The 16,985-nt window shown below is 36.0% G+C and overlaps 1 protein-coding gene across 2 annotated transcripts in view; it reads right to left on the reverse strand.

Annotated features, from left to right (window-relative positions):
* The window catches only part of EIF5B (eukaryotic translation initiation factor 5B), a 79,506-nt gene that overhangs the window by 26,249 nt on the left and 36,272 nt on the right, over nucleotides 1–16,985 (reverse strand). The window contains exon 10 of one of the 2 annotated variants that reach the window (XM_046663044.1): nucleotides 15,564–15,847. In XM_046663044.1, the coding sequence (XP_046519000.1) occupies nucleotides 15,564–15,847 (284 nt within the window). Of the gene's footprint in view, nucleotides 1–15,563; nucleotides 15,851–16,985 lie in introns of both variants that reach the window. The other variant, XM_046663043.1, reaches the window with a different exon arrangement.

The raw sequence follows: 16,985 nt of genomic DNA on the forward strand, positions 1-16,985 counted from the left end.
AAATGGAAGGGGTTACAAAACCAAGAGCAAAGGAGATAAGTAGAAGGACAACAACAGAGAGTAGCAGCTCTCCATCAGAACAGATTAAACCATGGGACGAGAAACAAAGGAAATTGAAGAAAACCAGAAAGCAAGACATGAAATGGCAGCGGTAGGCCCCCACATCTCAATAATCACCATAAATGTAAATGGTCTGAACTCCCCAATCAAAAGACACAGAGTGGCAGGATGGATCAAAGAACAACACCCAACAATATGCTGCCTCCAGGAAACACACCTCAGCCCCAAAGACAAACACAGACTCAGAGTGAAGGGATGGAGAACAATACTTCAAGCTAATAATGAACAAAAGAAAGCTGGTGTCACTATACTAATATCAGACAAAGTAGACTTCAAAGCAAAACAGATAAAGAAAGACAAAGAGGGACAGTATATAATGATAAAAGGGACTCTCCACCAAGAAGACATAACACTTATAAATATATACGCACCCAACAAAGGAGCACCAAAATATGTAAAGCAACTCTTAACAGAACTAAAAGAAGACATCAACAACAATACAGTAATAGTAGGGGACCTGAACACCCCATTAACACCAATGGATAGAACATCCAGACAGAAAATCAACAAGGAAATTATAGAATTAAATGAAAAATTAGACCAGATAGACTTAATAGATATATATAGAACACTTAATCCAAAAGCAGCAGGTTACACATTCTTCTCAAGTGTGCATGGAACATTCTCAAGGATAGACCATATTTTTGGAAATAAAGCAAGCATCAATAAATACAAGAGAGTTGAAATAATATCAAGCATCTTTTCTGATCATAATGCTATGAAACTAGAAATCAACTACAAGAATAAAGCAGAGAAAGGTGCAAAAATGTGGAGACTAAACAAGACACTTCTGAACAAACAATGGATTATTGAAGAAATTAAAGAAGAAATCAAGCAGTATCTGGAGACAAAGGAAAATGAGAACACGACATACCAAATCATTTGGGATGCAGCAAAAGCAGTCCTAAGAGGGAAATTCATTGCAATACAGGCTCACCTCACTAAACAAGAAAAAGCTCACATAAGCAACCTCAAACGACACCTAACAGAATTAGAAAAAGAAGAACAAACAAAGCCCAGAGTCAGCAGAAGGAGGGAAATAATAAAAATAAGAGCAGAAATAAATGATATTGAAACAAAAGACAGTAGAAAGGATCAATGAAACAAAGAGTTGGTTCTTCGAAAAAATTAACAAAATCGACAAACCCTTAGCCAGACTCACCAAGAAAAGAAGAGAGAAATCTCAAATAAATAAAATTAGGAATGAGAGAGGAGAAATCACAACAGATACCAATGAAATACAAGGGATCATAAGAGAATACCATGAAAAATTATATGCCAACAAATTGAACAACCTAGAAGAAATGGACAATTCCTAGACTCCTATAACCTCCCCAAACTGAACCAGGAAGAAATGGAGAATCTGACTAGGCCAATCACAAGCAAAGAAATAGAAACAGTAATCAAAAACCTCCCTAAAAACAAGAGTCCAGGACCAGACGGCTTCTCTGGAGAATTCTACCAAACATTCAAAGAAGATTTAATACCTATCCTTCTCAAACTATTCCAGAAAATTGAGGAAGATGGAGTACTCCCTAACACATTCCATGAAGCCAACATCACTCTGATCCCCAAACCTGGCAAGCACAAAACAAAGAAGAACTACAGACCGATATCACTGATGAACACAGATGCAAAAATCCTCAACAAAATTCTGGCAAACCGAATACAGCAATACATCAAAAAGATTATACACCATGATCCAGTGGGATTTATACCAGGGACACAGGGATGGTTCAACATCTGCAAGTCAATCAACGTGATACACTACATTAACAAAATGCAAAACAAAAAACACATGATCATCTCAATAGATGCAGAGAAAGCATTCGACAAGATCGAACACCCATTTATGATAAAAACCCTCAATAAGATGGGTATAGAAGGAAACTACCTCAACATAATAAAGGCCATATATGACAAACCCACAGCCAACATCATACTCAATGGACAAAAACTGAAAGCCATCCCTCTGAGGACAGGAACAAGACAAGGGTGCCCACTTTCACCACTCCTATTCAACATAGTACTGGAGGTGTTGGCCAGAGCAATTCGGCAGGAAAAAGAAATAAAAGGAATCCAAATAGGTAACAAAGAAGTTAAACTCTCGCTGTTTGCAGACGACATGATCTTATATATAGAAAACCCCAAAGAATCCACAGAAAAACTATTAGAAACAATCAACAACTACAGCAAAGTAGCAGGGTATAAAATCAACATACATAAATCAGTAGCATTTCTATACACTAACAATGAACTAACAGAAAAAGAACTCAAGAACTCAATCCCATTCACAATCGCAACGAAAAGAATAAAATACCTTGGGATAAATTTAACCAAGGAAGTGAAGGATTTATACAATGAAAACTGCAAGACTTTCTTGAAAGAAATTGACAACGACATAAAGAGATGGAAAGACATTCCATGCACATGGATTGGAAGAATAAACATAGTTAAAATGTCCATACTACCTAAAGCAATCTACAGATTCAATGCTATCCAAATCAGAATCCCAAGGGCATTCTTTTCAGAAATTGAACAAAGAATCCTAAAATTCATATGGGGTAACAAAAGACCGCGAATTGCTAAAGCAATCCTGAGTAAGAAAAACAAAGCCGGAGGAATCACAATCCCTGATTTCAAAACATACTACAAAGCTACAGTGATCAAGACAGCATGGTACTGGTACAAAAGCAGGTCCACAGATCAATGGAACAGAATTGAAAGCCCAGAGATAAAACCACACATCTATGGACAGCTAATTTTTGACAGCGGAGCGGAGGGCCTACATTGGAGAAAAGAAAGTCTCTTCAACAAATTGTGCTGGGAAAACTGGACAGCCACATGCAAAAGATTGAAAAGTGACCATTCTTTTTTACCACACACCAAAATAAACTCAAAATGGATCAAAGACCTTAAGATTAGGCCTGAAACAATAAGTCTTCTAGAAGAAAATATAGGCAGTACACTCTTTGACATCAGTTTCAAAAGAATCTTTTCGGACACTATAACTCCTCAGTTGAGGGAAACAATAGAAAAAATAAACAAATGGGATTTCATCAGACTAAAGAGCTTCTTCAAGGCAAGGGAAAACAGGATTGAAACAAAAAAACAGCCCACTAATTGGGAAAAAATATTTACAAGCCACTTATCCGACAAAGGGTTAATCTCCATAATATACAAAGAACTCACACAGCTTAACAACAAAAAAACAAACAACCCGATCAAAAAATGGGCAGAGGACATGAACAGACATTTCTCCAAAGAAGATATAAGTATGGCCAATAGACACATGAAAAAATGTTCATCATCGCTAATCATCAGGGAAATGCAAATCAAAACTACACTAAGATATCACGTTACACCCGTTAGATTGGCAAAAACATCCAAAACCAAGAGCAACAAATGTTGGAGAGGTTGTGGAGAAAAAGGAACCCTCATACACTGTTGGTGGGAATGCAAACTAGTATAGCCACTATGGAAAACAGTATGGAGATTTCTCAAAAAGTTAAAAATAGAAACACCTTATGACGCAGCCATCCCACTACTGGGTATCTATCCTAAGAAACTGAAATCAGAAATCCCAAGAGTCCTTTGCACCCCTATGTTCATAGCAGCATTATTTACAATAGCCAAGACTTGGAACCAACCTAAATGCCCAGAAATTGATGACCGGATAAAGAAGATATGGTATATATATATAATGGAATACTACTCAGCCATAAAAAAGGACAAAATTGGTCCATTCGCAGCAACATGGATGGACCTCGAGGGTATTATGCTAAGCGAAACAAGCCTGACAGAGAAAGACGAACTATATATGACCCCACTCATAGGTGGAAGATAACATATAGACAAGGAGAACTGATCAGAGGTCACCAGGGGAAAGGGGGGTGGGGGGAGGGCACAAAGGGGGAAGTGGTGTACCCACGACAAGACTAACAATAATGTACAACTGAAATCTCACAAGGCTGTAATCTATCATAATCTTAATAAAAAAAAAAAAAAGAATCACACGATCATTTCCATAGATACAGAGAAAGCATTTTACAAGATCCAATATCCTTTATGATAAAAACTTTCAATGAAATGTGTATAGAAGGAAAGTACCTCAATATAAAAGGCTGTATATGACAAATCCACAGCCAACATCATAGTAAATGCAGAAAAACTGAAAGCCATCCCTCTGAGAACAGGAACAAGACAAGGGTGCCTACTTTTGCCACTCTTATTCAACTGGAGGTTTTGGCCAGAGAAATCAGGCAAGAAAAAGAAATAAAAGGGAGTCCAAATGGGCTACGAAGAAGTGAAACTCTGTTTTCAGATGACATGACTTTACACACAGAAAACTCTAAAGAATCCATCGGAAAACTATTACAAATAATCAAACAGCTACAAGCAAAGTCACAGGGTACAAAATCAACTTACAAAAATCAGTTACATTTCTATACTCTAATAATGAACTAACAGAAAGATAACTCAGGAATACAATCCCATTTACAATCACAACAAAAAGCATAAAATATCTAGGAACAAATTTAACCAAGGAGGTGAAAGACCTATACAATGAAAACCATAAGACATTATTGAAAGAAATTGATGATGACATAAAGAAATGGAAAGATATTCTATGCACATGGATTGGAAGAATAAATACAGTTAAAATGTCTTTACTACCTAAACCAATCTACAGATTCAAGGCAATCCCTATCAGAATCCCAGTGACATTCTTCACAGGACTAGAACAAGGAATCCTAAAATTCATATGGGGCAACAAAAGACCCCTGAATAGCTAAAGCAATCCTGAAAAAAAAAGAACAAAGCTGGAGGCATCAGAATCCCTGACTTCAAAACAGACTACAAAGATACAGTAATCAAAACAGTATGGTGCTGTACAAAAACAGACACAGAGATCAAAGGAACAGAACTGAAACCCCAGGAAATAAAACCGAACATCTACGGACAGCTAATCTTTGATAAAGGAGCTAAGAACATACAATGGAGAAAGGAAAGTCTCTTCAATTAACAGTGTTGGGAAAACTGGACAGCCACGTGCAAAAGAATGAAAGCAGACCATTATCTTTTGCCATACACAAAAATTAACTCAAAATGGATCAAAGACTTGAAGGTAAGACCTGAAACCATAAAACTCCCAGAAGAAAATATAGGCAGTACACTCTTTGACGTGGGCCTTAGAAGGATCTTTCAGAATACCATGTCTACCTGGACAAAGGAAACAAAAGAAAAAATAAACAAGTGGCACTGCATCAGACTAAAGAGCTTCTGCAAGGCAAAGGAAACCAGGAAGAAAAGGAAAAGACAACCCACCAACTGGGAGACAATATTTACAAAGCATACATCCAACAATGGGTTAATCTCCAAAATATATAAAGAACTCACAGAACTGAACAACAAAAAACAAACAATTGGATCCAAAAATGGGCAGAGGAAATGAATAGACATTTTCCTAAGGAAGATATACAGATGGCCAACAGACAGACGAAAAGATCTTTAACATCACTAATCATTAGGGAAATGCAAGTCAAAACTACACTAAGATATCACCTTACACCCGTTAGAATGGTATCATCACCAAGACAAAAAATAACAAATGCTGGAGAGGGTGTAGAGAAAAGGGACTCCTCATACACTGCTGGTGGGAATGCACACTGGAGCAGCCACTATGGAAAACAGTATCGAGATTTCTCAAGATATTAAAAATAGAAATATCATATGACCCAGCTGTCCCACTACTGGGTTTTTATCGAAAGAACTTGAAATCAACAATTCAAAGAGACTCTGAATAACGTATAACTGAAATATTGCAATGTTATAAAATATTATAACCTCAACAAAAATAGAGTGGTACAAGCAAAAAAAACAAAAACACTAAAACTTAAGAATTGTCAAAAACATTAAAGCATTTTATTTCAACACTTTATCCCGTGTACAAAACCTTTTAATTAGGAGAGGGCTATTTAAGCCTCAGGCTAAGATGTCCAACGATATTTTTTACCTTCTTAAGATACCACTAAGTGCAAGAAAGCTTAGCCTTGAATCACAATGTGTTTCTCTGTAGCATTTACCTAAATACTGTAGCTTTCTGAGAACCAAAAAAAAACCTATGCCAGCAGTTCTTTGGAATGAGAGCCTTTCAAGTATAGTAAAGTTGGCATTCGAAAGAGATAAGACTTTCATCAAAACTCTGAAGTGACACCATTTACAAAACTATTTTCCATTTAAAAACCATGTCTGTAAGAAGTCTTTCATTTCTATCACTAGACAGTGGATCTTTCTGTAGAAAGTGGAATGAAAAAACATTTTGGAAGGTCAAAAGTGACATGCAAGTTATTTACTAGCAGAAAGTAGTACACAACAGCTTCACAGTATGTACAACTCAAATGTGAATATCAGGACCTTAGTTAGGATTGGATGTGGCTGAAAATGGAAGTGTTAAATTTGGAGGGCAATGTAGTATAGACTTTAACTCAGAAATTCTACCTCTAAATATCTGTCATGAGGCAATGACACAAGGATACTTGTGTACAACACTGTGTATTCACTGCAGTAGTGTTTAAAATAGTAAAAATTAGTAACCACTTAATCTTCTTTAGCAGGGGATCTCTTAATGAGTGCTTCCTAAACCCCAGGGCTGATAACTATCTGGATGCATAGAATCATGTAGGTAGAGACCCCTATCCACACTGGAGGTTCTTACTCAGGAAGTCTGAGGTGAATTTCAGAAAATTATAGTATGTAGCAAGGTTTGGGAACCATGAAGTTTGTTATGAACCGAACTGTATCTCTCCCAAATTTGTACTACTTGGAGAAAGGGCCTGTAAGGAGGTAATGAAAGTTAAATGAGGTCATAAGGGTAGGGCCCTAATCCAACAGGACTGGTATTCTTATAAGAGCAGGAGAAATGAAAAATCTCTGAGCACGCACTGGGGAAAGGCCGTGTGAGGACTCAGTGAGAGGGCAGTCGTCTGCAAGCCAGGAAGAGAGCCCTCACCAGAAAACAACTCTGCTGGCTCTTCAATCTTGAACTTCTAGCCTCAAGAACTGTCAGAAAATAAATTTCTGTCACCTAAGCCACCCAGTCTGTGGTATTTTGTCATGGCAGCCCAGCAGACTAATACCAAGTTAAACTAGGATCCTTCTATAAAATGGAATACCACATGTATCTGTTAAAGATATCAAGGCAGGACTTCTTGAATGGTGGAATGAGGAGGTCAGCAAATCCTCTCCACAAAAAGGAAACATGAAACTGAACAAAACAGTCAGAACAAAAGAACCCCTTTAAGACTCCAGAAATTGACCAAAGGCATATATCAAATTGAAAAACATTTAAATCAAGAAAATCAACTGACTGTCAATAAAAGAAGGGAAGCCTGTGGAATTTTAGACTGGAGTTGCTCCGTCACACTCCCCTCACTCCCACAGCTCTATGGGGCAAAAGTGGTACGAGAAAGGAGGCTGGGATTTCACATCTCAGAGCACTATCAAAAACAGTAGTGACTTCAAGGGCAAACAAAGACATAACGCTGAAGTCATAACTAGACTAAGTTCTCAATACTGGTGGGTCAAGAGATAACCTGGGAGACCAGTCAAAAACTTAACAGGGAGGTCTGTGGAAGAAGACAGCCAAAGTAGTCACTGATAAGATCCTACTTATCTCTGGTGGTCTAGAAGGCTTTCCTGCGGAAAGCTGTCAAAAGAGACCAGAGAGGTCCTCAGTGAGTTCCTTATTCCTGGCTGAAGAGAGGCCCTGTGAATGCATTATGTAAAAACCAAAGAGGACTAAGTAAACTGCCAGATCCATTGGAAAACAGTGAAAGCCTTAATGATTCAAGATCTTTAAGCACAACTAGTGACAAATCATTTGGCTGACCAGTAAGATAAGGAGACTCAGGAATAAGCCCTAGGAAGTCAGACTTAAAAAAAAAAAAACCAAGAATTAAAAAAAAAAAAAAAAACTGAGACATCAGCAACTTCATACTACAGAATCAAAAGACTTCGTAGAATTAGTCCACGTGATTCACTAATAAAAATGGCCCAAACCATCACATTTGCAAGGAGCCAACAGAATTCCGACTTACACAATATATTCTCTGAAATGTCTACTTGTTAACAAAATATTACAAGACATACAAAGAAACAGGATAATGTGACCTATAACACAGTGGGGAAAAGTGGTCAACAGAAACTGTCTGAGAGGCCAAGATTTTGAACTTAGCAGACAAAGACTTGAAAGCATCTATTACAAATACATTCAAAGGACTAAAGGGAATCAGGTTTAAAGAAATAAAGGATAGTATGATGATGACTCATCAAAAGAGGCTATCAATACATAGAAACAAATTATTACTTAAAAAAGGACATTCTTGAGGGCCAGCCCCATGGCCTAGTGGTTAAGTTCAGCACGCTCCACTTTGGTAGCCTGGGTTCAGTTCCTGGGCATGGACCCACACCACTCATCCACAGCCATGCTGTGGTAGCAACCCACATACAAACTAGAGGAAGACTGGCACAGATGTTGGCTCATGGCAAATCTTCCTCCTCAAGCAAAAGGAGGAAGACTGGCAACAGATGTTAGCTCAGGGAAAATCTTCCTTAGCAACAAAAACCTCAAACACATTCTGGAGTTAAAAAGCTCAAATAGAAAACTTAAAAATTCACTAGAGGGGAAGCCAGCCTGGTGGCGCAGCAGTTAACTTCGCGTGTTCCACTTTGGTGGCCTGGGGTTTGCTGGTTCAGATCCCGGGGGCAGACACGGCCCCGCTTGGCAAGCCATGCTGTGGTAGGCATCCCACATATAAAGTAGAGGAAGATGGGCATGGATGTTAGCTCAGGGCGAGTCTTCCTCAGCAAAAAGAGGAGGATTGGCAGCAGATGTTAGTTCAGGGCTAATCTTCCTCCATAAAAAAAAAAAAATTTCACTAGAGGGGCTCAAGAGAAGATGTAAACTGGCAGAAGAAAAAAATCAGAGAAATTAAAGATAGATTAACAGAGATTATACAATCTGAACAATGGAAAGAAAAAAGAATGAAGAAAAATAAACAGAGCCTCAAGAAACCTGTGGGACACCGTCAAATGCACCAATGTACATATATGGGAGTCCCAGAAGGGAGACAGAGAACTAGGCAGAAAGAATATCTGAAGAAATAATGGCACAAAACTTCCAAAGTTCGATGAAAAATATTAACCTACACATCTAAAAAGCTCAATAAACTCCAAGTAGAAGATACCCACACCAAGACACGTTATAAATTGTTAAAAGCCAAGGTCAAAAAGAAAATCTTGACAGCAAGAGAAAAATCACTCATTGTGTAATAAGGAAACTCAAATAAGATGAATCGCTTAATTTTCATCAGAAACAATGGAGGACAGAAAGCATATGGAGGATAACATATTCAAAGGGCTAAACAGGAAAAAACTGTCCAACAAGAATTCTGCATGCAGCAAAATTATCCTTAAAAAATGAAGATGAAATAAACATGTTCCCAGATTTAAAAAAAGAATTCACTGCTAGAAGATCAGCATGATGAATAATACCATAGGAAGTTCATCAAGCTGAAATGAAGTGACACTAGATGGTAACTCAAAGCCACATTAAGAAAAAAAGGAGCAATACTAAAGATCATTATAGAGCAACTTTTAAAAACTTTTTTATTTTTTTGTGAGGAACATTGGCCCTAAGCTAATATCTATTGCCAATCCTCCTCTTTTTGCTTGAGGAAGATTGTTGCTGAGCTAACATCTGAGCCAATCTTCCTCTACTTTATGTGAGATGCTGCCACAGCATGGCTCCATGAGCAGCACTAGGTTCACAGCCAGGATTCAAACCTGTAAACCCCAGGCTGCCGAAGCTGAGCACACGACCTCAACCACTATGCCACGAGGCTGGCTCTGTAAATATCATTATGTAGTAAATATAAAAGACAGTAAAAATGTATTTTTTTCATTTTCTTAACAGATTTAAAAGATAACTTCATAAAATAATTCTAAAATTGTATGGTTGAGCTTCTAATATATAAAGATGTAACAAACATTACAAAAAGCACAAAGGCAAGGTGAAAGAGGGACTGGAGCTATACTGTAGCAAAGAAATGACACCAGACAGAAATTCACAGGAAGAAAGGAAGACTACCAGAAATGTTAATATTCAGGTTAATATTAAAGACTATATATTTTTCTCCTTTCTTCTCAACTCCTTTAAAAGATGTAATATCAAATAAGACATTAATAACACCACTGTTTCATTGGGTTTATAACACTTACAAACATAATATATATAACAATAGCACAAAAGGAAGGGGGAAAGGATGGAGCTACTATTGGAACAAAGTTCTGTATTTTACTAGAATTAAGCTAATAATCTGAAGTAAAAAATGATAAGATGCGTATTTTAATGCCTAGAGCAACCATGAAGAAAATAACTTAAAAAAAAAAAACACGAAAATACATCCAATATATAGAAAACAAATGGCAAAACAGAAGAAAATCCAAACATATTCATAATAACATTAAATGTGAACCAATTAAGTACTCTTAAAGGCAGACTGTGTGACTGGATAAAACAGCAAGATTCAACTAGATTCACACACACATATAGATCGAAAATAATTAGACTGAAAAAGACATACCATGCAAATGGTAACCATAAGAGAGCTTCAGTGGCTATATTAATATCAGACAAAAACGTTATTAGAGATGAGAGAAATATCTACAGTCTCAGGAAGATATAACAAATATAGACATATACATTCTTAACAGAGGCCCAAAATACATAAAGAAGTAACTGACAGCATTGAGAGGGGAAATACACAATTCAACAATAAATTTGCAAACTTCAATAATCCACTCTCAATAACGGATAGAAAAACTACAAATAAAATGAGCAAGTATACAGAAAATCTGAACAACACTATCAACCTAATTGATCTGACTGAATGCCAGACCCACCAACAGCAGAATCCACATTCTTCCTAAGTGCACAGGAAACATTCTCCATAACAGACCATATGCTAGGGGATAAAACAAGTTTTAATTACTTTAAAATAACAGAATCTATATAAAGTATGTTCTCTGATCATAATAGTAAGAATTTAGAATTAACAACAAAAGGAATACAAGGAAATCCACAAATATTTGTAAATTATGTCAACGTACTTCTAAATAATGCATGAGTCAAGAAAGAAATAGGGAATTCAGAAAATATTGTGAGCACAACGAAAACAAAAACACATTTCAAAATCTGTGGGATGCAGCTAAAGAAGTACTTAGAGGGAAATTGTAACTGTAAATGCATATATGACATTAGACAAAAAGAAAGGTCTCAAATTAATAATCTAACTTGTCACTTTCAGAAATTAGCAAAAGGAAACTAAACCCAAACTAAACAAAAGAAAATAATAAAGAACAATAAAAATCAATTAAAGAAAAATAGAGAAAAAAATCAATGAATTCAAAAGCTGGGTCTCTGAGATCATCTTTAGCTAGACAAACCAAGAAAAAAAAGGAGACACAGATCACCAGAATCAGAATCAAAAGAGGAGACACCACTATTGACCTTACAGAAACTTAAAGGATTGTAAATGGATACTATGAACAGCTTTATGTTCATAATTTGGATGAAACACAATAATTATTAGACAAAATTACTGAGAATGACTCAAGATGGAAAAAATACAACACATCACATATATCATAAGAAAAGAAAGCTACTGATCAATATCCCTCATGAATATAGATCACAAAATCTTCAACAAAACATTAAAAACCAAATCCAGTAACAAACAAAGAGGATTATATACCATAACCAAGGAGGATTTATTCCAGGAATGCAAGGTTGGTTTAACATTTGGATACCAATTAATGTAATATGTCATATATTAACAAAAAAAAGAAAAAATCTTAACATACAAAAGGCATCCATCATACATTCACGACAGAAACTCAACAAACTAAGAAGCGAATTTCCCTAAACTGAAAAAGGCATCTATGAAAAACCTACTGCTAACATCATAGTTAATGGTGAAAATCTGAGTTCCTTCCCCTAAAGAGTGCAAACAAGGCAAGAAAGTCTGCTCTTACTACTTCTATTCAACAATATATTGTTCTAGCCAGGGAAATCAGGCAAGAAAAAAAAATAAGCAGTAATGAGATGCTTTCAAAAGGAAGAATTAAAATTGTCTTTGACAGACAACATGACAGTGATTACAGAATATTCTAAGGAATCTATGCAAAATTATTAGAATAAAAACATTTCAGTACAGTTGTAGGATACAAGATCTACAAAAATCAATTGCATTTCTTTATACTAACAATGGAAAATTTAAAAAACAATGTGATCCCACTCACAATAGAATCAAAAACAATAAAATACTAACTAACAAATTTAACAAAAGATTTACTGGGGCCGGCTCCGTGGCCGAGTGGTTAAGTTCGCGCGCTCTGCTGCGGTGGCCCAGGGTTCAGATCCTGGGCGCAGACATGGCACCGCACATCAGGCCACATTGAGGCGGCGTCCCATATCCCACAACTAGAAGGACCTGCAACTAAGATATACAACTGTGTACGGGGGGGTTTGGGAAATAAAGTAGGAAAAAAAAAAAAAAAGACTGGCAACAGTTCTTAGCCCAGGTGCCAATCTTTAAAAAAAAAAAAAAAAAAGATTTACAAATGTTATACCCTGAAAACTCCAATATATTTCTGAAATAAATTTTAAAAGATCTGAATAAATGGAGAGACAGCCTATTTCCATGGATTGGAAGAATCACTATTATTAACATGGTAATTCTCCCTAAAGTTGATGTATAGATTCAACATAATCTCTATGAAGATCTGAGCAGGCTTTTTGCAGAAATTGACAAGCTGACCCTAAAATTTATATGAAAAAGCACGTGACCTACAACAGTCAAAACAATCTTGAAAAGGAAGAACAACGTTGGAAGATTTGCATTTCCCAACTTCAAAACTTACTATAAAACTACAGTAATCAAGACGGTGTGGTACTGGCATATGAAAAGACATACAGGTGAATGAAACAGAACTGAAAGTCCAAAAATAAACTTTCATATTTCTGATCAATTTTGTCAAAGATGCCAAGGCAATTCAATAAAGAAAGGATAGCCTTTTCAACCAATGATGCTGGATAAACTCACAAAAAATGAGTTCAGTCCCTCATCTCACATGATACATAAAACCTATTTCAAAATAGATCATAGAGCTAAAGGTAGAAGGAACTAAAGGTATAAACATTTTAGAAGAAAACAGGACAAAATATTCATGATCTTGGGGTAGGCAAAGATTTCTTCAATACAACACCAGAGGCATGCTCTAGAAAAGAAAAATTCGATAAACTGGATGTTATCAAAAGTAAAAATTTATTTGCATCAAAAGAAACTATTAAAAAAATGAACTCTTATAGCTCAATTGTAATAAGACAAATTACAAAACTTAAAAATGGACAAAGATGTGAAGAGATGTTTCACCAATGAAGATACCAAATGGCCAATAAGTACATGAAGAAATGCTCAGCATCATGGAGATGCAAACTAAAACCACAATAAGATACACTACTTCACATACACTAGAATGGCTGTAACTGAAAAGACAGACAACAACAAGTATCAGTGAGAATGTAGAGATACGAGAATCCTCAACTGGTGGGAATCTACAATTGTGCAGTCACTTTGGAAAATAGTTTAGCAGTTTCTGAAAAATTTAAACACAAATTTACCATACAATCCAGCAATTTCACTCCTAAAAGTATATGCAAAAGAAATGAAAACACATTTACACGCAAAGACTCATAAGAGAATGTTTATAACAGTACTATTCATAATTGCCAAATAGTAAAAACAACTCAAACATCTTTACCTGGTGAATGAATAATAATAAAATATGGTATATTTATACAACAAAACACTATTTGGCAATAAAAAGGAACAAAGTACTGATACAGCTACCACACAGATGAACAGGGTAAGTGAAATAAGCCAGATACAAAGACCACATACTATAAGATTGAATTTATATGAAGTTTCCAGAGAAGACAACTCTATAGAGGCAGAAAGTAGATTAGTTGCCTGCTGCTAAGAATGGAGAACAACTGCAAATTAGCACAAGTAATCTTTCTGAGGGTGATGAAAATATTCTAAAGTTGAACTGCTGTGATAGTGGCACAACTCTGTAAATTTTAAAAAGTCAGTGAATTGTACACTTAGATCAATTTTATGGTATGTAAATCATATTTCAACAAAGCTGCTCAAAAACTTGTTGAGCTAAGAGGTCCATAGCATATTGCTATGTGAAAAAAAACACCCATCAACAAAATTTATTACCTTATTTTTAATTAAACATCTTTAAAAACTTGAAACTCACAGACACATCAAGTCTGGGAAGTGAGATAATAGGGGAACTTTTACTTTCTGCTTTATACCCCTTTTGTTTTTAAATCATCACACACAGTACAAACTGTCTCTCACATATGAGTACAGAGCAAGGGAGCTGGCTTGAGTAGGTGCTGTGGGAAGAAACAGTTACAACCAAGAGAAAGGAGGGGAAAGTTACTGGTATTTAGTGGGTGGAGGGCAAGGATGCTGCTCAACATCCTAAAATGAAGAGGACAGTCCCCCAAAACAAAAATGTCAGTAGCGCCAAGGTTGAGAAATCCCAATTTATCACAATAGATCTTTCCAGTCCTTTAGAAATTCAGAAAATTTATCCCTATCCAGACTTTACAGAAGGAAAAGGCAAACACTGATATTGAGATTATTAAAACAAAAAATTAAAAAATTAGAATTATACATGAAAAGATGAAGGAAAGCTGAAATATTTTTAAAGTTTAAAGTTTAAAATAGTTTTTAGCTTTAAAATAGTTTTGCATTCTCAAGCAAACTAAGTTTTTAGTGTATTATTTATACTAAGCTGATATAACTAAAGAAAACTTTCTCTTGAAGTATACTGCATTAAGTAGGAAAAACATGGTAAGCCTGTTGGGCATGTAGATTTTCCTAAATAGAAGCCTCATTAACCCCTGAGATTTAAACAACTAAAGTGATCAGATGCTTCGTAGTGACTAACCAAATTTTGCAAGGCAAACAATGAATGTTGATAACTAGAAGGCATATGCTCAACATACTTCCCTATATCTATTAGAAACCACCACTCAAAACGTGGATAAAAATTTGGAGAAAGGAAAAAAAAAATGATGACGCAATTACCATTCTGACTTAGGTAGGAGAGTGAAGTCCTTGCGTGAGACCAGTGTGAAAGATCTATTACGTCTCAACATTACAAAAACTGGACAAGATACCACTCTGAGACTGTATTTTCAAAAGTGCTGCTCAATAAAAGCCTTTAGTTGTAGAGTATAGGGCTAATGATCACAGAGGAATGGGGAAGAAAGGAGTAAACAGAAAGGGACAAATAAATACCTCAATCCTCCGTTTTGCTTTGTCATAAGCTCTTTCTTCTTTAGTTCGATCATCATCAGAGTCATATTCAGATTCTGAGCTCAGTTCTTTACTTGATTTTTTATCCAATGTTTTCCCTGCATCCTTCTCATCTGACACCTTTTCATCTTCTTCATCACCTTCGCTGCCTTCACTTTCTCCTTCTTCTTCCTCTTCCTCTTCACTGTCTTCTTCTTCCTCTTCATCTTCTTCCTCCTCCTCTTCCTCTTCAGGGTTCTCTTTGACTTCTATATGCACGGTGTTTCCTTCTTTTAGGAAAACAAAGAGATTTTAAAAGAAATGAAAGTTAAAAATAAAACATTTCTATCAAGATAACAGAGATCTTAAAGGGAAAATAATACTGAAAGTCTACTAAGTAACACAGTAACACTCTAATACATCAATTCCAAATTAATGTTTTCATGCATCATAAATATAAAGTGTTTATGTACATGCTACAATTACAACTGCCATTTAACAGTAAAAACTTAATGCATTAATCCACACTTAAGCTACTAAAAAAGAAAAGCATTACTAAACCAGGATACGACAGAGGACAGAAACCCAGGGAGTACTACTTTCCCCTTGGGATCAGTTGCTGATTCTGGAGGAGGCAGCTGAAAGGCTAAGCAGTTCTTTTAATAGCCCCTCAGTGCTTAGAGGTCCAGGCATTGGGCCTACAAAGGATTCAGGGAAGCAATGTGGACAGACATTGGGTAATGCCCTTACTATGTGGTGAAATCCTTAAGAACTGAACCTTAGCTGTACAGATGCACAGGAAGGAAACAGGGCCTCCCCATTATACCCTAAGATTGTCTTAATAAATTTAGAATAAGATGATTCCATATTGCTAGTTTACTCAGACTCCTGGTGGATGTACATATAAATTCTCTCTGGAAAAAAAAAAAATCACCATTCTTGACCTCAAATTATTTCTACAGTTTTACAAGTATAATATCCAGCATGGTACGTAAAAACAATAAGCCATATGGAAAAACAATTCACATTTGGGAAATCAGCATACAGACACCCACAGGGTTTCCATATATTGAAGTTGTAAAACCAAAAGTTAAAAATGACTATGCTTCTAACATCCAGGAAACAAAAGATTAAAAATTTTAGAAAGTAAAAAACTAGAAAAAATAAATGGAAACTCTAAAACTGGAAAATACATGAGATAAAATTAAGAACTCAAGAGATGTGTTTAATAGGAGAGTAGAAACAGCTGAGGAGAAAATTAAAGAACCAGAAGACAGATAAGAAGAAACAATATAGAATGAACCATGAAGGCTCAGTAAGGCAAAAAATACAGAAAAGAGGAAAGGAAAGAACGATATACTAAGAATGTGTATCATAGACATAACTAGAATCCCTGAGGGGAAATAGTGACTCATAACATTGCAA

Source organism: Equus quagga, chromosome 5, assembly GCF_021613505.1.
Source record: "Equus quagga isolate Etosha38 chromosome 5, UCLA_HA_Equagga_1.0, whole genome shotgun sequence".
Classification (NCBI taxonomy): Eukaryota; Metazoa; Chordata; class Mammalia; order Perissodactyla; family Equidae; genus Equus; species Equus quagga.